This window comes from Hylobates moloch, unplaced genomic scaffold (assembly GCF_009828535.3).
Source record: "Hylobates moloch isolate HMO894 unplaced genomic scaffold, HMol_V3 SCAFFOLD_5, whole genome shotgun sequence".
NCBI classification, from domain to species: Eukaryota; Metazoa; Chordata; class Mammalia; order Primates; family Hylobatidae; genus Hylobates; species Hylobates moloch.
In genome coordinates, this window is record NW_026652280.1 from 63,877,025 (window position 1) to 63,898,901 (window position 21,877).

The 21,877-nt window shown below is 40.4% G+C and overlaps 1 protein-coding gene across 1 annotated transcript in view; it reads right to left on the reverse strand.

Annotated features, from left to right (window-relative positions):
- Positions 1 to 2,733: 2,733 nt before the first annotated feature.
- The window catches only part of AKAIN1 (A-kinase anchor inhibitor 1), a 55,519-nt gene continuing 36,375 nt past the window's right edge, over positions 2,734 to 21,877 (reverse strand). The window contains exon 2 of the mRNA XM_032152737.2: positions 2,734 to 6,301. Within this exon, the coding sequence (XP_032008628.1) occupies positions 6,108 to 6,301 (194 nt within the window). The 3' untranslated portion in view covers positions 2,734 to 6,107. The remainder of the gene's footprint in view (positions 6,302 to 21,877) is intronic.

Genomic DNA, 21,877 nt, shown 5'->3' on the forward strand with positions numbered 1-21,877 from the left:
GCCATCTCCTATCCATTATTGTTGGAAGGCTGTCCTGGGGCCTTAGCTCCCTGGTACTTCTGGCGAAGCCCTCGTGTAGGCTGAGCACACAGATATACCTAGAAAAGGCCCACAGGCAAAAAGTGAGAGCTATTTGGAGCCAGAAGCCATCTCTGAATAGTGAAATGACACATGCTGAGGGCATTACAGATGGGCGGCAACAACACTGGCTGCACATATAACTCCATTAGTGGAGCATTCATGGAAGAGCATCAGTTCTTAGACACAAGCGTCAGGCATGTAGTGAAAGCACTGGTTAATTGATTAAGTAGAAATCAGCTAAGAAAAGAATAGTAACTTGCTTTAAAAATGGAAAACACCATAGGAATAAAGCAATTCTTTTGTTCTCTTATTACTTAGACTATGTACAACCTGTGGCCTAAGTTGAATGATCAAAGGAATTACTTTTCTGAGTAAGAAAGTCACCCTAGGTCTTCACATGCAGCAGAAGTCCTCCTGGTCAGCTTCAGCGGAAGAATAAGCTAACAGTGGGAGACATACGGTGTCAAGGGATTATTCCAGTGGAAAAGGACACAGTAAAAATATACAGATAAAAGGCCAGGCGTGGTGGCTCATGCCTGTAATCCCAGCATTTTGGGAGGCGAAGGCGGGGGGATCACTTGAGGTCAGGAGGTCGGGACCAGCCTGGCCAATATGGTAAACCCCCTCTCTACAAAAATACAAAAATTAGCCGGGTGTGGTGGCACATGCCTGTAGTCCCAGCTACTCAGGAGGCTGAGGCAGGAGAATTGCTTGAACCCAGGAGGCGGAGGTTACAGTGAGCTGAGATCAAGCCACTGCATTCCAGTCTGGGCAACACTGTCTCAAAAAATTAAAATAAAAAAAGGATACCGATAGAATACTTAATTTCTTTTTAATTTAATGAAAGAAAAAAATACTAAATAGAAACTAAAGAAATTGCTAAACTTTAAATAACTCTGTATCATACTAGTTTCCAAAACATTCCTCAAAAGTTAAGAGGAGGAATTATAAAATCTAATAAGGGATTGGCATCCTTGGAGTTCATTAACTAAATTATTCAACTTGAGATCTTATAAATTATCTTTCCTCTCTGACAGATAAAGTCATTAGCATGATGTCATTTTCCCTGCCTACCTCCTGATTTTTTTGGTTATATTTTATGCTATCAAGATATAACAATTTACATACTTCTTTCTGGCCATAATTTTCACAATTATGTATTATTCACTTTATATTTAGGTGAAGATACTGCTCTTCACTAGTCCTTTTGTTGTAGCCTCTCCATTCCTAAAGTCTTTATTTTTATTCATTTTTTAGTTGGCTGAAATTCATGGTCAAGCAGATTTTTCACAAAGAAATCTTGAGTACTAGCAATGCTTAATTTTTTTTTAATGTTTGCCTTTATTCTTAATTGATGTCTTGGCTGGGAATAATATCCTTCCCTCATACTTTCCTTTCTTCAGTGTTTCTTTACAGCCATTTCTCCCTTATATTAGAGTACTCAATGTTGCTATGAAGTAATCTGATGCTAGCATGAAAGTTTACCATCATAAACGACTTGCTCGCAGCCCAGAATGTAGTAACTTTTCTTTTATTCTGGTAGTATTGCTGGTGAGCATTTTGTATCTATTTTCCTAGAATATCCTGTGGGGATTTATCTTCTTTCCTCCCTTCCTTCCTTCCCCTATTTTCTTCCTTTTTTTTTTTATTTCTGTAAGGGAAAGTTTCCACTTTCTTTCTTTTTTTTTTTTTTGAGATGGAGTTTTGCTCTTGTGGTCCAGGCTAGAGTGCAGTGACGTGATCTTGGCTCACTGCAACCTCTGCCTCGCAGGTTCAAGGGATTCTTCTGCCTCAGCCTCCTGAGTAGCTGGGATTATAGGCATGCACCACCATGCCTGGCTAATTTTGTATTTTTAGTAGAGCTGGGGTTTCTCCATGTTGGTCAGGCTGGTCTTGAACTCCCAGCCTCAGGTGATCCACCTGCCTTGGCCTCCCAAAGTGCTGGCATTACAGGCGTGAGCCACTGCACCTAGCCAAAGTTGCCACTTTCATCTGAGAGGAATCCCGTCTCCTATCTCACCTATTTCTTCCCGACAGCCATTTCCACTACACTGTAGCCAGAAGACAAAGGACAAAGTCACTCACTTTGTTTTTCTCACACCTGGATCAGGATTTTGTGTACTTACTAATATGGTTTCTGAAGAATGGAGGAAAGATTAGTAGTCTTCTCATACCCTACTGTGGTCTTCTATTTTGTTCCCTCCGAAGTTTCTTGTTTCTTTCCTTAGCTACCACGTTTTAGTTGAATGGCATTGAGTTTTTTCTATTGAATATTTTCACTGACTCTTTACTATTTTTGTTAAATGTCTTATGCAGAAATGTTTTATCTAAAGCAGTTGCATTCTTACATCTTAACACTGATATATCTAGAATTTATATTCTTAAAATCCCTAGAATTTATATTCTTAAATTTTGTGTTCAGATGCTCACAGAGTTTGAGATTACTGATTTCATGTATTTTTGTGCACAATAGTACTCACTTTCTCCATCTAGGTTATATTTATCCTCCCTGAGCCTCAGTGTGACTTTATCTGCAAAAGGGGAATAACATCTGTATTAGTGCGTTCTAGCGCTGCTGTAAAGAACTGCCGGAGACAGTAATTTATAAAGGAAAGAGGTTTAATTGACTCACATTTCCACATTGCTGGGAGGGCTCAGGAAACTTACAATCATGGCAGAAGGCAAAGGAGAAGCAGTCACCTTTGTCACAGGGCAGCAAGACGGAGTGAGCGCAATCAAGGGAAATGCCAGATGCTTATAAAACCATCAGATCTCATGAGACTCACTCACTTTGATGAGAACAGCACAGGGGAAACCACCCCCATGATCTGATTAACTCCACCTGGTCCCACCCTTGACGTGGGGATTGTGGGGATTACAATTCAAGGTGAAATTTTGGGTGGGGACACAGCCAAACTATATCAAGATTTTCTCAGGCTACACCTTAGTTTGAGGTTGTGGCAATGAGATAAATGAGGGAATTTGTACTACTATCTTTCGAAAACTTTCACATGCTCAAGAAAGATATTATTACTATAATTTCCTCTTTCCTGTCTCTACATCTATTTTGGTATTATAGGGGCTAAACTAGTTTCAGATTTTTCGTAGATTTTATTTTTTTACTGTATTTTACTAGACTAAGCTATTACAGTGGATAAATTAAAGATCCCTCTCTTTTGTATTGTTTTATTATAGAAACCTTAAAATAGCCTTGAAAATGGCCAGTTACTCGTCTCTGAATGGCATAAATTCAATGATTATTTTTAAATGATAGATTCATTTCTTTGTAACCTGAAATTCCACCATAAAGGAAACCTAAATGGCTAAAAAATGAATAAGAAAAGAAATGAAGGGAACCAGTTAGTCATTTTGCATCAATTTACAATACTGTTTGCACTGAACAGATGATTACAGCAGAACAAAGTAACATGAAAGGATTTCTTTCTTTAGTTCCACCCTAGGGGCAGGCAACAGAAAAGACGAACAGCTGAACACACAGAGATGGGAAGCCTGTGTATGTAGTAAATCAGAAAGATAAAGGACACTAAGTAAATGCTCCCACTCATTTCTGAAACTAGAAGCTGTGATCTGGTTTATGATAGTAATCAAGTGGAAATCCACCTTAATCCTATGTCAAATGAAGTTCTGTAGGCCCCTTGTAAAATCTAGCAATTTTTTCTTCATACTGAAAGATCTGTAAGAGTTTATAGGTATTTAACTCGTTTATTTTTATGACTGAGTTTTCTTAGAATTTTGCCAATATGGCACCTACCTATTGAGGACAGGGGTTGCTGAACTTCCTTTCGTCCTCCCAACAACTTAGTCATATCTCTGTTCCTTGCTGTCGATTTTCCATCTCAAAAATTATGGCAGACACTGTACCTTCCCGACCCACTTACCTTGAATTTTTTAGATCAAAAGACCACTTCTTAGCATACATCCTTTTCTCTTCAAGCCTCAGGACCCACCATCCCATGGCTGTCCTCACACAGTCACAGTGAAGGGCCTATTAAGGAAGCACTTCCCCTGGTGATGATATCTAGGGGTTTGAAAATAGCCTTGGAAGCCTCATGGTGCCAAATAATGGTAAGATCCAGGTACAAAATGAGCCAAACAGCAGAGTCTAGAAAACTTTCTTAAAATATTTCAAAGCTGTATATGTTTTATTTATAAACAATATTTAGACACAGAGGTCAATAAGATATTCCAAAAATTCCCAATTTTTTAGTACAGACACATCAGAGAGGAAAAATAGTATGTTTATATGTTTCTGTCACTTGACAGCAAAAACAAAGGCTGGTCATATCCAGATATCTGAGTAGACATAGTACCAGATCACTTACAAACTACAAGCATTAGATTTATTTATTTATTTTATTTGTGGCACTCCTGAATAATTTCCCTGAATACCTTTATTCTCACTATGTATGCTATGCAATTATATCACATCAGTTATATGACTTTTGGTCGACTTAAACTCACTCTTCACTTGGCATGAATTCTGCTAAAAGAAATACTTGTGAGTAAACAATCTTTAAATTTTAAGCCCTTCTGCTTTCTTCTCCTTCCATGTTTCCTGTGAATTTATTCCACCTGTGCACTGTGGGAGATAGCATAACAAAGCTGGTAAGATATTTTTCATTCATTATCTATTATCCAACTATTTATTCTAGAAACAGTAGCATATTGGAATTTTAGAAGTATATCTTAATATCAGTCACAATTTATACCCGAATACTTCGCTTTAAAAAGAAATCAAATGTAGATATTGATACTCTGAAACCAGAAGGTTTTTAACCAAGGTCAAATTCTTCCTCTGTCCCCAATAGCAGCAATTCAACAACTTTTGTGAAGCCCAAGCAATGGGACTGTAGATACTCCAGAAATATGTGCATTATCCTCACAGAAGTGGAGCAGGGATTGATCCTGCTGCTGCACAGATACCTTTATTACACTTGTACACACACATATCTCTGTCACTGCATTCAAAACACTGTCACTTTACTGTCCCCATTGTATTCTCATATATTCCTGACCTGTATGATTTTCATGATCTCAAAAAAAAATTTTAATGTGTGGATGGGAAAAGTTAGTAAGGTCCTAATGCAAATGCATAGCCTGGTGGCAAAACAGCATTCGTAAGGACCCCAGAATCCCTTCCAAGGATGTTGCACCCCATAATCAACCCCAAGTGTAAGTCTCTTAACGATAGGCAGCTGTTGAAGAAATCTACAATTCTAGCCATTCTCCATGAGGCTGGTAAGGAATTGAGTCATTGGCAACTCACATGTATAGACTCACTTGTCTTATTTTATTTAATCTTGAGATGAGAAAAGAAATCCATAATATTCCCAAAAGATTTCTACGCAGAGCATAAACACGAATTATGAAATCATTCAGAGAATTGAGACTAAAAGACTGAGTTCTTGAGAAGTTTAAACTCCTCCCTTTCTTAAAATAACATAAATGTTAGTAAATGCCTTGGTATGATCCCAAGGGACTCAGCCTCAGAATTTCCCTTTGCTTAATTTGATCTTAGACCTGAACCCACTTAAAGCCTTCAATTTCACATTTGAAGGTAACTAAAACTCCATTCCCTCACCTTTCTAGCATGTCTTTTTAATATATCATAAAGAACTCAGTACTGTACTCAGTATTTCAGCAAAAAGACTGCTTGTTAAATTCACAGAAGGAGCGCATAAAAGGCAGAAGTAAATAAACGAGACATAGAATTCTTTTTTCAAATAAAATAACTTTAAAAATAAATTGGCCTGCAAAACTACTTTTGCAATTACAGTGTCATATTTGGCCCCACTATGTCTCAGAGGCACTGCATAAATATGAACAGAATCGTCTAATGCACTTTTTCAAAACAGTGCTTCTCAGCCAGGGGCTAGTGCGAATTCATTCTACAGCTAGGTGCCGGTGACACTTCCGTTTGCTTTACTGGCAACATTTTGGTGATGCGTCCTATACTAAGAGGAAGGCTAGAAACCAAGCACATGTCAAGAGCCAAGTCCACCATGTTACTTCTTTTCATGCTTCTTGGTTAACTCCCCAACGCCCAGTTGGATGTGGTCCCGGTTGTCACTGATTCTCTCTTCCCTGTGCTGACTCTCCTGGGAGACTTGCTGCACAGCTTGCAGGATTGCATTCTGCACAATCTGTTTGCTGGCATTCTGCAGCATCACCTCTTCAGGCTCATTTCCAGGTTTCTCACCTAGCCAAAAACATGAAAAGGAGGGGAAAAGGAGAGAAATTAATTTCAGGAATGTGAGGGGGAAAGATAGAGGAGGAAGATGGGAGGGAAGAGTGAGACTGTAAGAACACACTGGAGTGGACCAGTTAACTATGAGAAGCCCACTAGAGCACATACAATTGGGGGATTGGTCTCAGGACATGCTTTGGATACCAAAAGTCCTTGATATGAAATGACCTAGTGTTTGCATATAATCTACACACATCCTCCCATACACTTTAAGTCATCTGTAGTTACTTATAATACCTAATATAATATAAACGTAATGTAAGTAGTTGTTATACTATATTTTAAAAATTGTATTGTTTTTCACTGCTGTACTGTTATTTCTTTTATCAGGTTTTTTCCAATATTTTTTTCCATGGTTGTTTGAATCCTAGGATCATCAGCTGCTAGAGAGACAGTTTCTAGAAAAGAACAGACCCTTGCCCTTTTGCACCTTCCCCACTTCCTTCAGGAAATGCAGACATAACGCCTTCAGGTGTTGCACTCATCTTCCAGTAAGCATGAAGATGAAAGCCAACGTTCTGGGCATGGCTGAGGAGAAAGAAGCAGACTAATTTTGATGGCAACACTGAATATCTGCACCAGCCCTGGGCCACGTACTTCTGGGCGTTCATGTATGTGATGAAAATATTTCCTTTCTGTTTAATCCAACATTATTCAGGTTTTATGTTATTTGCACCCAAATACATGCCTAGTGTATATAACGTCACTGGGGCTGGAGAATAGATGATGACTGAATCCATATCAAGGTCAACTTTGCCCCTATAATAGGATCACAACCAGTGAAACTATCTGAAGCTGCCCACTGTGATCTAGAGCAGGCATTGGCAAACATTTTCATCAGAACCTGCCCCCCTCCCTGCCCGGTGATCTAGAGCAGGGATTGGCAAACTTTTCTTTAAAGAATGAGATAGGAGATAGTCTAAGTTCATGGGTCATACAATTTCTGGAACAACTACTCAACTCTGCTGTTGTAGCATGAAATCAGCTATGGATGAGTGCATATGGCTTTCATTCAATAAAACTTTATTTACAAAAAAAAACAGGCCACAGGCCAGATTTGGCCCGTGGGCCAGTTTGTCAACCCCCAATCTGGAATGGTGGGAACTTTCTAATTAGAAGGCAAGGCAGTCTACCCAGCACTGATTCTCTGCTTTCTTTCTTAGTTAAAAACAAAATCTTAATTTTATTTGAGTAGTTATGTAACTAGGTATAGCTAAGTTCTGTGGTGGAAGTGGAAGTTCATTTAGTAAAAATTCTGGAAAAGGGATGTAGAAGGGTAAAGTCAGATAAAGGTCTTTTGTCCTCTCCCCATCCTATTGCCTGCAACTCTGGCCTGATAGTTATTACAAGGACCAGAGCCATTAGAACCATTAGAATACAAACTGTTTTCAGGGATTTCAGAAGGAAAAGAAGGAGCTTGGGATCCAATGACCAAGAAGCCACCATATCAGTTCTCAGATGCCCACCTCCAGGCCTCTTTTTATGTTAGAAAAAAGTAATATACCTTGTTTAAGGCAACTGCTCTTTTGTATTTTTTTTATTGTGCAGCCGATGTAATACTAACTCATACATGGTAGACTGATCATGAATCTACCATTTGGTTGAAGTGCAATCTGGAAAACCCTAAATCCCATCTATTTATATTTATAGTGGTAAACAGAATGGACATCATTTCTTATCTAAAATCATCTTTTTGGATATTTCCTCTACATGAATATGCTCACTACCATGAAGATGTATTTAAAATTGGAGGGATGACGTTCACTGGGGTTGATTAATTAACAACAGAATTTATACACCTAAGAGGAAACATCACAAAAGATAATATTAAGTAATTCTGGAAGACCAGACAGTTCTTATCCATGAAGACATACAATCTTCACTTATTGAGCATTTTTATCCATCCATTGAGGGATTTGCAATCTAGTGAACAAAGCAAGATAAACCTATTGGGAGCAAAGAACAATATTTTTAAAAACAGGATAAAATGATCAATCTACACCAAACTGAGCAGAGGAGTCTGGAGGCATGAATTGCAATAGACTGAAGCTGTGAAATGGCCAAGAAGAATAGAAATTTTTCTACATGAAGAGTCATGAAGGCATAGCTATCAAGAATATATGTTTTGAATCACTTCAGAGATTTCAAGTCCTTTGTACCACTTGCATTCATGCAATCTTGGGTAAGATACTTCACCTCGGTAAGCCTGTTTGCACATCTGTAAAATGGGCAAGTGTCATTAATTTAGGATGGTTGTTGGAGAATTAACTGACATAAAGCGTATTCAGCAGTCAGTGTGGTCCCTAATACATAGTAAGCATTTGTAAGTGTCCACCATTGTGTGTTAGGGAATAGACTAAGCTGTTGTAACCGAGAAACTTAAAAATAGGACAGCTCACACAAGAGAAATTCATTGCTCTCTCGTGTAACAGTTCAGAGGTACTCCAGTATGTAAGTAGCTCTGCTGCATGGGTTATCTAAGGACTCTAACTTCCTTACATCTTACTGCTCTGACCTTTATTATAATATTGCCCTCATTTACCTGAGTGAAGCTGGTTAACCAATATCCCATGTGGGACCAAAAGAGAGCAAAAGAGAAAACGGAGGGCAAGCAATTTCTTTTTAAAGAATTGTCATAAAGGTTGCAAACATCACTCTTCTGATATTCTATTGAGGGAAACTTAATTACATGTCCAAGCTTAGCCATGTGGGAGGCTAGGAAATACATTGATAGGCTGGGCAGCCATATGTCTTTCTGAAATTCAAGGAGGGGCCAGGTGCAGTGACTCACAGCTGTAATCCCAGCACTTTGGGAGGCCGACGTGGGTGAATCATTTGAGCTCAAGAGTTTGAGACCAGCCTGGCCAACATGGCGAAACCCCATCTCTACTAAAACACAAAAAAATTAGTCTGGCGTGGTGGCAAGCACATGTAGTCCCAGCTGTTTGGGAGGTTGAGGCACAAGAATCACTTGAACCTGGGAGGCAGAGGTTGCAGTGAGCTGAGATCATGCCACTGCATTCCAGCCTGGTTGACAGAGTGAGACTCTGTCACAAAAAAAAGTAAAATAAATAAAAATAAAATTCAAGAAGGTTCTAATGCTAAAACAAATAAGCCATTAAGGAGTTCAAAAAATTACTTCCAAGCAAAGCCAAGGCTACATTGAAAAGGGGGTATGCAGTATATACTTGCAGCAGGACAAATGTGAAACCCAGGTTGCTCTGTCTACTACCACTATATAGTGTGTAAGTGTGAGGACAAACAAAAACAATTTCAAAAGGTTTAGGCTTGCTCCTAGAAAGACTATCTTAGCCATACTAGATGCGTGTTAACGCTCACTGCCCTCATTACCACTTCGTTTTAGGTCATATATGTCTACCTGCAGTGGAGGTTGTGGGATAACGAGAGCAGCGAAGGCTGGAGCAGAGAAAGAGAGGGATTAAGGTGGGGGGAAAAGCCACCCAGAGCACTTAACAGAAAATTCATGCAAAATAAAAAGCTGCACAAAGCACACATACTACTTGTGTGTTAGGCTCTTTGGTATGCGAGGAATAATATTCTCTTCCATTACCTTAAGCTATGGTAGAGGGGAGGGAACCATGAAAATAGATATACAAATGTCATAGCCAAGTGTCCAGGAACTGTTCAGCTGAGCTTCATATTACAACTCAGAAACTGGAAAAATCCAGTATAGCTCCAGTTATTGCACCACCTAGGTTATCCTCTGCCATGAGCGAGCCTCACCTCTCCATCTGCTGCTACCAACCAAGCACCTCTCTGCTTCTTCTGGAGTCTCTCTGACTTTACGCATTCACTCATTCTTATTTCTGCATATTCACGACGTGCATTGCTTCATGACTGTACATATCTCCTTCCCTGAGGTCATTCCAGCTAAGGTCCTGGCCAATGTTCTTGCAACTGACTGACCTTTGCCATATCTTCAGTTGAAATTCCTGAGAGAGAGAGGCTAATAGACTCACCATATCACCATTATCCTTATAAAGCAGCACTTTTATACCAGGCAGTGTTTTTTTGTTTTTGTTTTTGTTTTTTTCTGATGGGGTCTCACTGTGTTGACCAGCTTGGTCTCAAACTCCTGGGCTCAAGCAATCTTCCAGCCTCAGACTCCCAAGTACCTGGGACTACAGGCACACTCCACCACACCAGGCTCCAGGCCACTTCTTAAGCCAGCCGTAGGTTGAATAACAAGGTTTATTCTGGCCCATTTTGCTGTGGCCAAAAAGTTCGGATCAAGAGGTGGGAACACAGCTACTTAGGAGGAAGGAACCACTTAGCCCCATTGCCTTGGCAAAGCATCCTGGAGAGCAGGTGTTCACAGGTTACACAGGTTAGTCTTTGTGCGGCATCACACTCATACCTCCTGGCGTTCCTGTGGCATTCACTTGTAAGGACAAGATATTTGAGGAACTCCTGATGGAATCTCTTATAATAATACAAGTACCATGTGAGGAAGTACACTACAACCAACAGAAGGCAGGTCCAGCCACTCAAATCCTCCGAGTCTCACCATTGACTTATATGCACTGAATTCACTTCAATGTAATGAATCACTTAGCGTCGTAGGCAGACTGTTGCCTAGTTTTAAATGATGAAAACATCCTCCAGCCTAATTAGCATTTACAACATCATTTTCGTGTTTCATAAAAAAATGAGGAATTGATTTAATTGGCTATAAACTCTTAAATGCCCAATATAAATAAGCCAAAATTGAGAATGTGGTGTAACTTAATTTGTCTTCAGTGTCTTTCCACCTCGGGTCGTTACTTGCCTCTCCTCATCCCCAGGCATCCACATGGTCCTGCTTCTCTGTGATCACCCAGTGCTCCCCCATGAGGATCCGGCCTTCCACAGACCGCTGTGAGCTCTACAGCTCCCCACCACGCCCCTCAGAACTTTCTGCCCCATAACCTATTCATGCCTCTCCATTGGAAGGTGTCTAAGGAGCTCAATTGCAATATGGTTAATAATTGGTCTAATTTCTTATGTATAACCATTAAAATTGTGCTTCTAATGACCATTGGATGACCCTCCTGATAAAAACTTACATCAATTTTCCCCCAAAAACCTAGGTGTCATTTACTTCTTTTACATTAGCCCTGTTATATTCCAGTGAGGCAGGTTTTGGAAAAGGTCAGTGTTCCATTTTGAGGCAGAATCTGGTTAGTGATGTTTTTCTAGATTGCACAGATAGGGCGCCAGATGTTGTATCACAAATGGCATATCTATCTCTCATCTCTCCCCACTGACTCACTAACTATGCAAATTACAGAAGTCCCTCCCAAGGCAAGACAGGACTCCAGCACCACTCCCTGCACACACACTCTAATACACAGGGCTGCTGCTGGTAACCAGGGAGCAGTTATTTTATCTCCCCTTCTGATTGCTTGAGACTGCAAAGATAGTATGATCATTTATCAATGACAAGCACATGGAACACAGAGAACAAGAACTAATTTGGGGCCCTTTAATAATAGAATGATAGTTTTTTTCTTCCAGCTCTGGAACTACAGGAATTTTCCATGAAGGACCAGATGTTAAATCTCACTCATCTACACCAACTGCAAATAAAGCAAACCCAGGAGCCCTGCTTTGCTACCAAGCAAGCTAAAGTTATGTGAGTTCCCAGCAATGAAAAGCCACAGCCCCTGAGTTTCCAGCTTGCTGCTAGCCCAACTGAGCATGCTATTCCCCTATGCACCATAACCAAATCAGAAGCATTTTAGGTAGATTTGAGATGCAGAAAGCAAGACAGCTATCAGCAGGCATAGGACATTTCTAAGTCATATTTGAGTGATACTGTCTATTACCACCGCCACCCTTATCAAATCAGATACATGGAATTAAGAATCATCTCTGACTCTACCTACAATGGCCAGCCACATTATGTCATAATGTAGCCAGCTACTCTTATAAATTATATGGAGTTCTTTATTAAAATGTCCTAGACAACAAAATGACATGAATCAGAAAGATATTTATGGAGGACCTACATGTATGGTACTATGGAGGATAACATAGGCCACTAGGCCAAAATGTTTCATTCATACATACATTCATTCATAAAAGAATTACAAAGCACTTACTACATGACAAACACTAGGCTAGGTATTGGAGACTAAAATGTTGAGCAGAACAGTCATAGCCCCTGCCCTGTGTGAGCTTACAATCTAGAAGAGTCAGATGTTAACCAGCTAATCAAGTGGGTTTATAATTGAGAGCTATGACACGAGCTATGAAGGGAGCATGGGGAGCATACTGAAACCATCCCCACAAGGTTGACAGGAATTGAATGCCAGGCTCTGGACAGAAATACAGTTATAATTAAGTATCAGTCAGGCTGAGCTCTGGCCCGCTTACTTGATGCTGAAAGTCACTCAGCACTAGATACTGCCAGTGCATCCCATTGTTCCTATAGACAGGATAGCTGACATTACAGTAATGAGGTTTTTGTTTAAGGATCACTTAAGAAGTTTTTCAAAACCCAAATTCTACCAAAAAAGCTGATGTCAACCCACACAGAGGAAAAGATCGGTATGAGAATGCAACATCTTCATCCTCCTGTCCCATGACTTCACCCTACACTCGTCAACCAATCAACTATCTCCACACACTTCAGCCCACTCCACACCCTTAAAATCCATAGCCCCAATCTCCTTGGGTAGACAGATTTGAGATTTCCTCCCATCTCCTCGTCAGCTACTCTATGATTAAACCTTTTTTCCTCTGTTGCAACCCAGTGTCTCCACATATTGACTTGCTTTGTGCATCAGACAATGAACCTGTTATGATTACAATACCACAAAGGGAACTCATCTAGTTTAGGTGTCAGGGAAAGATGTCCAGAGAGGGGACTTAAGGATTAGTGAAAATTAGCTGATAAAAGGAAGGTGCTGGGAGCAACAAGGCAAGAACACTCAAGGCAAAAGATCCACCCCTGAGTGGCAAATCCCTGATCTGTGTAACAACAGCAGGGCCGGAGAGGAACTGAAGGCAGCCTGAGTGGCTGGTGCCCACCAGGGAGGGAGACAGGCGATGGCACTGAAGAAAGGAGGCCAGCCTGGGCCTGGGGTCCTGGGGAGGTATCAGAGCCTTTTTCTGAGAGTAAAGCAGCCATGTATCCTCATATCTGTGCCACCCAGTATAGCTTCAGCAGTCTGAGGGGAGTTACATAATTAAGGCAAGAATATGCAAGATTTGGAGAAGGCCTTGAAACACAGATGGACTTTGGAAAGGCCAAGGAGAAAAGGAAGCGAATTCTTTCCCTGGCCTTGGAGGGCAGGGCAGACAAGTGGCTGGTTGACTAACAGGGTCATGGAAAGCTTTTATGTGCAGAGCTGCTGAATTATTTTAGAACATAATTTAAATGATATAATATTACTGGATTGTAATTCCTTAGAGAAGCCATAAAAATGGTGCCAATAAAACTTGAAAAGGAAAAGACAATTTTACTCTAGGAATCAAGATGCTTATTGAGTTATTTTGGCCAAGAAAAGGCAAAGTTAATTTTGAAGGAAAGAAAAATAACAAAACAAGGAATAAGATGGACCTAATTTACCAGCTATTAATACCAGTTACAAAGCTATGTCAATTAAGAAAGTATGATAATAATACAGGGATACAAAAATTGATCAGTACATTAAAGAGTCCAGAAACAACCACACAGATATATGGAACACCTGATGTATGGAAAACATGACACTGTTGTATAGTAGGGAAAGGACAGTATTTTCAGTCTTTAGGGCTTGGCCAAGTAGTTATTCATATAGAAAAATAATGAAAGTGACTACTTCATACCATACACAAAAAATTTCCAAATGGATTCCATATCTAGATCTAAAAAGTAAAATAATTTGGAGCACAGAGGATTTTTAGGACAGTGAAACAACTCTGTATGATAGATACTATAATGATGGACACGTCATTGCATATTTGTCCAAACCCATAGAATGTACAACACCAAGAGTAAACCTTAATATGAACTGTGGAGTTTGGGTAATTATGATGTGTCAGTGTAGGTTTAACTAACAAATGCACCACTCTGTGGGGGATGTAGAAAGGGGGAGGCTGTGAGTGTGTGGGGGAAGGGGGCGTATAAGAAATCTCTGTACCTTCTGCTTAGTTTTGCTGTGAACTTAAAACTGCTTCACATCTGGAAGCCTAGCACTTTGGGAGGCTGGGGTGGGAGGATCACTTGAGTCTGGGAGTTCGAGACCAGCCTAAGTAATACTGTGAGACTCTCATCTCTATGAAAAATAAAAAAATAAATTTATAAGAAGTAAAGCAATCAAGCTTTTAGAAGAATATCTTTGTGACCTGAGAGTGGATAAAGATTTCTTAAACGGGACACAAAAAGCAATAACCATAAAGAAAAAATTGGACAAATTGGGATACATTAAAATAAGTGGTTTTCACCAGGGAAACACACACTTGGAAAAAGACTTTTCACTGGAGGTAGAGGCACAGAGAATGCTTATGAAAATACTGTCTTGGAAATCCTTTAAATATTTCCTTTTTCTGAGCACGTAGATAACAACCAAGACTGTGTTATGAGTTCAGAGAGACTTAAAAGGCTGTTCTGACCACCACATACATTTCTGCAAAATTCAGCAGAAATGTAGGTTTTCCTCCTTTTACCCCCAAGAGACTCAGAAATCAAACTCCTCCCAAGAGTTTCTCCTTTCTTGCAGTCAGCAGGAACTCTAGAAAATCTATGAAATGAGAAATAAGAATGAAATCTTAAGCCTCCCCCAACCAACTGAACAGACCCCTTCTTGGCCAAGGGGACCTCAAAGTAACCTGGGAAACTGAGTTCTGGACCCTGATGGGATGGGAGGTGGGACACGCCTTGTTCTATCTCCTCCCTCGCCATCCCCTTTAGGCTTTCTTCCCTAAACGGTTAAACAGAAACTAGCCCTCTCAAGAGACTCTGCCTGATGTCAATCACTCAACTGATGCTGCCCCTCCCTTTTATGTTTCAACAAAACAACCAACTAGCATTCCTCCTGTCATCCAGGCTGGAGTTCAGTGGCGCTAGGTTGGCTCACTGCAGCCTCAACCTCCTGGGCTCAAGCAATTCTCCCACCTCAGCCTCCCAACTAGCTGGGACTACAGGCGCCCGCCACCACGCCCAGCTAATTTTTTGTATTTTTTGTAGAGATAGTGTCTTGCCACACCACAGGGCTGGTTTCTGTTTAGCCCTTAGGGAAGAAAGCCTAATGGGGTTGGCAAAGGAGGAGGTATAACAAGGCCTGTCCCACTTCCCATCCCATCATTGCCCAGGCTAGTCTCGAACTCCTGGGCTCAAGTGATCCGCCCACCTCAGCCTCCCAAAGTATTGAGATTACAGGCGCGAGCCACTGCACAGGCCAGCCTTCCTTTGGGATAAGAGACCATTGACCATGGAGTGGCTCCCGTGAGTCTATGCAGGCTGTGCAGTGAGGCTTTTGCATCCTGTGCTTCATCTTTTGAGGTCAGGGGGCTGAAAACTCCACCCTGGGCTCATGCTAACTCGGTTGTATTTTGAACTCGGGACCGGGGAGAGGTATGAATGTCAATTGCGCATGCGTAAGTTTCTCTTTTCATAAATATTCATGACTCTTCCTGTAACTTATTGAATATGTATATCTGGCCTGCTCAGCCAGAATTCCTGTTCCCTGTGCCCCTCCCCGAAAGTGGCTGTTTCTGGCCTCTCATCCTCGGCTACACTGCCCAGCCCGTCAGAATGGCTGCCCTGCAGGCTGTAGCCCTCTAGGAGAAACAAGCTCTCCTTTCCAAATGTATGAACCGCATCAGCTGACAAACAGAAAGTTCAGGAAAAGCAATCCAGAGCCACTAAACCACCAGGCTGGCCCGAACTCAGGACTCCCAGATGCAGGAGTCTGCTATTTATAGGGGCAGCAAAAGTAGACACTGTGTGATCTCATGTGCTAAAGGAAGCCACAGTACCAAGGTCCTAATAGAATGCAAGGCAAATTTTGGAAGCCAGAGGCTTGCATACTTTCTTCCCCACTGCAGGACCTTCCATAGCCTCTGCTATGTCCTAGTGGTGGCCTCCTGGGGGACCAGGACATTGGAGGTAAGAAGATAGGGAAAATCCTTGACTCACGAGACAAGGGCTGTTTTTATTTTATCAAACGTACTTAGAGTAACTAGTACATCCACAGCACTTTTTGACAACAAAAACTCTTACTAGGCCATTTATAGATTTGTCCTCCCAAGAGTTCTGAAGCAGCTGAAAATGGAGTCCAGAGATTTCCTGTCCCCACTCAGATAAGAATTACTGGACCGTATTACCAGATCTCTTAAATATTTAACGAAAGATGCTCAGTTCCCAGGCATGGTGAGGACATGCTTTCCCTTCCTGGGAAAGGAGCGAGGGAACCAATATGAGCACTATGAGTGATGTTAAAGGAATCTTCAAAAACAAACAAAAAAACACCCCCACTGTATGCCACTGTTCTCCCTGAAATAAACAGCGCAATCTTCACAATCACCATTTCTCTGCCAAAGAAGGAATCAAATTCCCAGATGTGACAAGTCATCAGAAAGTGCAAGTCTAGAATTTAACTAAATAATCTCTCAGAAGTAATATTTAGTCCCTGGAGGAAGTGAGTATAGAGCGAGAATCTCAGGGGGCTAACCAGAGGAAAATTATCCTCTGCCATAAAGTAAAATCCTTTCTACTCTCCTTGAAAGAACAGCTCCCAACCTTTTGAAGATGATTCCTTTGTAATGTCAAAATATTTCCCATATCCCTTCATGACACAATGACAAGAAGAGGCTATGAATTCAGTAATGCTTTTAGATGATTAATACTATTAATCACAACAGCCTCCATATTTAGTACTTTTGAAAAATGCAGGAGTTATGTAAGACAGTGTATTCTGACTGCAGAAACTTTGAGAGGCAAATAAGACATAGCTGTGCTTTAAAGCAGCTCCATGGGCTAGGGGTCTTTCTTGCTCTCATGCCAGGCTGGAGGCATTAGAAGGAGCAATAAAAAGCAGGCAGATCTTGTAAACTAATTCCTAATGATGAATTTTCAAGGCTGTAATGGGGGTAGGGGACAGGGCATGGTGTGAAACTAGAAGCCTTCCTCCAGCTATCCTCAATTTCTGGCCTCTCCTAAATGTCAGTCATAAACATTAATTAGATATCCAACATCACTAGGTTTGCATAAGGCAGGCTGAGTTTTCACCTTCAGGAACAATGTGATAACTAAGATTTTTTACAATTTTTAAGTATCATGAAATATGTTAAGATGTGAAATGATTAACCAAGATGAAGTATCAATTCTATTTTTTTAAGTGGAAAACTGGAGGCTCAGAATATTGTTTGGAGTCACACATGGGATTAGATCTGTGTGCTCCACACCCTGGGCCAGAGTTCTTTCCATGACACCTTCCTGCTGCAGCTTCCGTCTTCAGGATAAGGAAGGAAAGCAAGGAGCTGGTGTCCAGACACAGAGCCCAAAGATTATTTCCTTCTCTGCACAAAATGGAAAATAGATAAATGTATCCCCTCACTTCTTGTTGTGCTTCCACTTGCTCCACTGTCTCAAACAGCAGCTGGAGTAACTTTTTAAAAATGTAAATCCAATCTGTCATGCACCTACACACAACTCTTCCTTGGTCTCCCATTGCATTTGGAAAGAAAACTCAACCTCTCACCATGGGCCCCAGGGCCCTGCGTGACCAGTCCCTGTCTCTTGTGTAGCCTCATGCCCTCACCCCTCCTCTCACTTAGCAGACGTGGACTTTCCTGTCTATGACTCTGTACTCAATTCATCAAAGATAAAATCTAGTCATGAGTGTATGCATGACTTGTTACCACTTACTTTGTTTTCTTAAAAAATTTTGACTTAGAAACTTTTTTTTAAATCATTGAAATTTTTTTAAAGATGGTGCCTCACTCTGTCACCCAGGCTGGAGTGCAGTGGCATGATAATGGCTCACTGCAGCCTTGAACTCCCACCTCAGCCTCCCGAGTAGCTGGGACTACAGGTGCATGCTACTACCACCAGCTAATTTTTTTAATTTTTAATCTTTTTGCAGAGATGGGGGTCTCACTATGTTGCCCAGGCTGGTCTCAAACTCCTAGCCTCAAGTGATCCTCCTGCTTCCACTTCCCAAAGCACTGGGATTACAGGTGTGAGATACCACACCCAGCTCTGTTACAACTTACTGTGGGACCTTGAACAAGTCAGCTTCCTCACCTCTAAAATGGGCACAATAATGGCACGCCCTCACAAGGTTGTTGCAGCCTGTGTCCCCTACAGCATCTGCTCTCAAGGGGATGACTCCCTTTGTTCTCATTCAATATTGTCCCCTGTGTATGCACAATCTGTAAGTATGGTTCAATGAGTGGCTGTGAAAGTCACTGCTTTCCAGTCTGTTCTTTCTTCCCCCATTTTCTCTGCTCCCATTAATTTTCTGCTCTTGGTCTCCTTTGCTATGTTTTGCTGATTCGCTGCAGTGAGAGTTAAGGCACAAGAGGAAGCAGCTGAGGAGACACTCCTTTGGTGCCAGCTCAGCCCCTCTGCATGAGAGACAGTGCAGAAAACACACTAGAGTGTGAATATTAGAAAGGCTGCTCCAATTTCCAGGCCACATATGGCTAGGCCAATTAGCAGTTTCAAAATCTTACACCCAGTTCATCTCTGCCATCTCCTAGCTTCTTGTTTTGTCCCTCCTCCTCTTCCCTTTGCATGCCTGCAAACTTCTAAGGGGGTCAGTTCTCCACGCCCTCCATTTGGTTTCAAACACTACAGAACAAACAAGTGTGAAAATAAGCTCATTTCAGTTGGGTCCAGTGATGTTCCCAGATGATTTTGTTCCTGTTGGTCAACCATTTGCCATGACAACATTCTCCTCAAGCTTATAAACTTCCTGAACCCTGCACACATTGGTATCTAATGAACCAAGTCCTGCCAACACTCTGAGGCTCTGTAGTCATGAGCCTGTGCTGAGAAAGCCCTCGTCTTAGGGGCACTGGGTTTGAATCCCGTTTCAGGGCCTTTTTGAGTTCACCTGAACAAGCCTTGGTTTTCTCACACCTAAACTACAAAATACATGTGAAAACTTCTGATTAATTTTGAAGCAGATAAATGAGAATATGAGTCAACATTGTTCACCTACAAATAGGACAAAGAAATACAAAAATCTTGCTCCAGCCATGAGTTCCCCTTATCCTAGTATACGTGGCTTTTCTTTTATTATACCTTTTTTTTTTTTTTTAAACCATGAGAATGAGAATCTTGGCTCTTTTTACTGTGTTGGGGTTAATTAGAAAGAGAGAACAGGTGGCTGGAAATAGAAAAGGAAGCAAAGAACAAGATCAGATGTTTTACGTCTTTTTTTTTTTTTTTTTCCAGTGATATTTCAGAAGAAAAAAAGAAGCCGAAGAAAAACAAACCCAGACTTTAGAAGTATTTGTTAGAACTGTGTGACAGGAAATTAACATCACGTGTTTCACCCTGTGTCTCAGGGAGCCTCGGCTGTCACATTCAAAAACTCCAAGTCAAATGTATTGAGCTTTTGGTCTGAGAACCAGAAATGAAGACAAGAAGAAAGGGAGGTAAGAAGAGTTAGAGGAAGGGAGGAAAAGTGAAACAGTACCTTTGAGGATGCAAATTAGCCACCTTCAAATAAAATTAAATGACATGTTATCTAACTGAAATTGTAGATAGTGGCTTAAAAGTTTCTAGCAAGCAAACTATGGTAAAATAGAAATTAATTATAGAAGACATAATAACTGACTAGTTTAAGATGCAAGAACTTACAATGACAACACTGTCATTGTGCTGTCATTTTTGCCTTATTTAGTGAAAATAACATCTGCATTTTTTCAATTCATCTTATTTTTTCATGAAACATTAAGTTCTTCAGCCACAAACTCTTCTAACATAATTTGTTAGTTGGTCTGTCTGTTTAGCCACCACTCAATTTAAGAACTAGGCATTGGCCAGATCCTAGACGCCACCCGAGTGCTGCTCTCCAATCGTGTCCCCTTAATCCGGCAAAAGATAAACCATCTCCAGAATTTTCTCACAATCATTTCCATGATTTTCTTTAATATTTTGTCACAAATTTATATTGTTGTCTGTATCTGTGGTTTGATCATTTTTATTTCTATATAGTGCCCCATTTAATGAATAGACCAAAATGTTTCCATTCCATCAGTAATAGAATTTGGCTTGATTCCAGTTTTTTAGCTGTTATGAATGATTCTAACATTCTTGGCCTTGCCTACACATGTGCAGGAACTTCCGGAATCTAGAAATAGTAGTCGTCTGCATTGTAGAGAATAATAAGCATGCTCAAATTCGCTAAGTATTGCCAACCTGTTATCCGAAGGAGGTCTGCAAATTTGCACTCTCCTCAGCAAGGAACCCTCTCATTGTTCAAAATTCTAACCAATACCTAGTATGTGTCATCATTTTTAAAGTTTCAACCTGGTAAGCATGCAATTATATTTCATGGATTTTATTTGCATTTCCCAGATAACTAATGAGGTTGAACATCTATTCAGAGATTCATTTATGATGACAATTCCCCTTTTTATGAGGTACCCATTTAAGTTATGTGCCCATTTTTCTACTGGGTTGTTTTCCTTTTTCTTACTTTTTTATATATATTCCTTGTCAATTATATGTGCAGCAGATACTTCTATGGCCCTCTTTGTGGCTCAAAAAAAGAACCTCTGTGTTTCTCTTAATGAACAGAAGTTTAATGTAATCAAATCGGTTTTTATAATTAATTTCTTGTTAATAATTTATTGTGGTCTTGAGCTCTCTGTCCTGAGCTCACGAAATTGTTCTCCTCCATTGTTTTTTGAAAACTTTGCAATTTTGATTTTACATTTGGGACTTTAATCCAGTTGGAATTGATTTTTGTGCATGGTGTGAGGTAAGGACCTGATTTCCTGTATTTTCATATGAATAGTGAATTGCCACAGAATTATGTTTTGAGACGTTTGGCCTTTCCCTACTGACCTGCCATGGCTCCTTCATTATAAACCAAGTATCCATATATGTGGGGGGCTGTTTTTAAATTATTTATTCTTTTCCATTGAACTACCTGACTTGCACCCATTTCTCTGTCTTAAATACTAGTACTTTATAAGCCTTAATATCTGAAACAGCAAGTCTCTCCATTTTATTATTTTTATTGAATAATATCTTAGCTAATCTTGGCCCTTTGAATTCCTATGTAAATTTGGCAATCAAAATATTACGTTCAAAAACTTTAAAAACCTGTTGGGATTTTGGCTGGGACTCCATAGTTCCATGGGGCTTCACTGGCTTCACTTGGAAAAATTAGATATTTCCATATTTTGTTCTTCTGCTCCATGTCCATAGTGTATCTCTCTCTTTATTTAGATCTCCTTTAATTAAAAAAAATTATGTTTACAAAGGTATTGTACATCTTTTGTTAAATTTATTCCAAGGTACTTCACATCATAGTAAATTATATTTTTCTTTAAATTGTATTTTCTAAGTGTTGATTG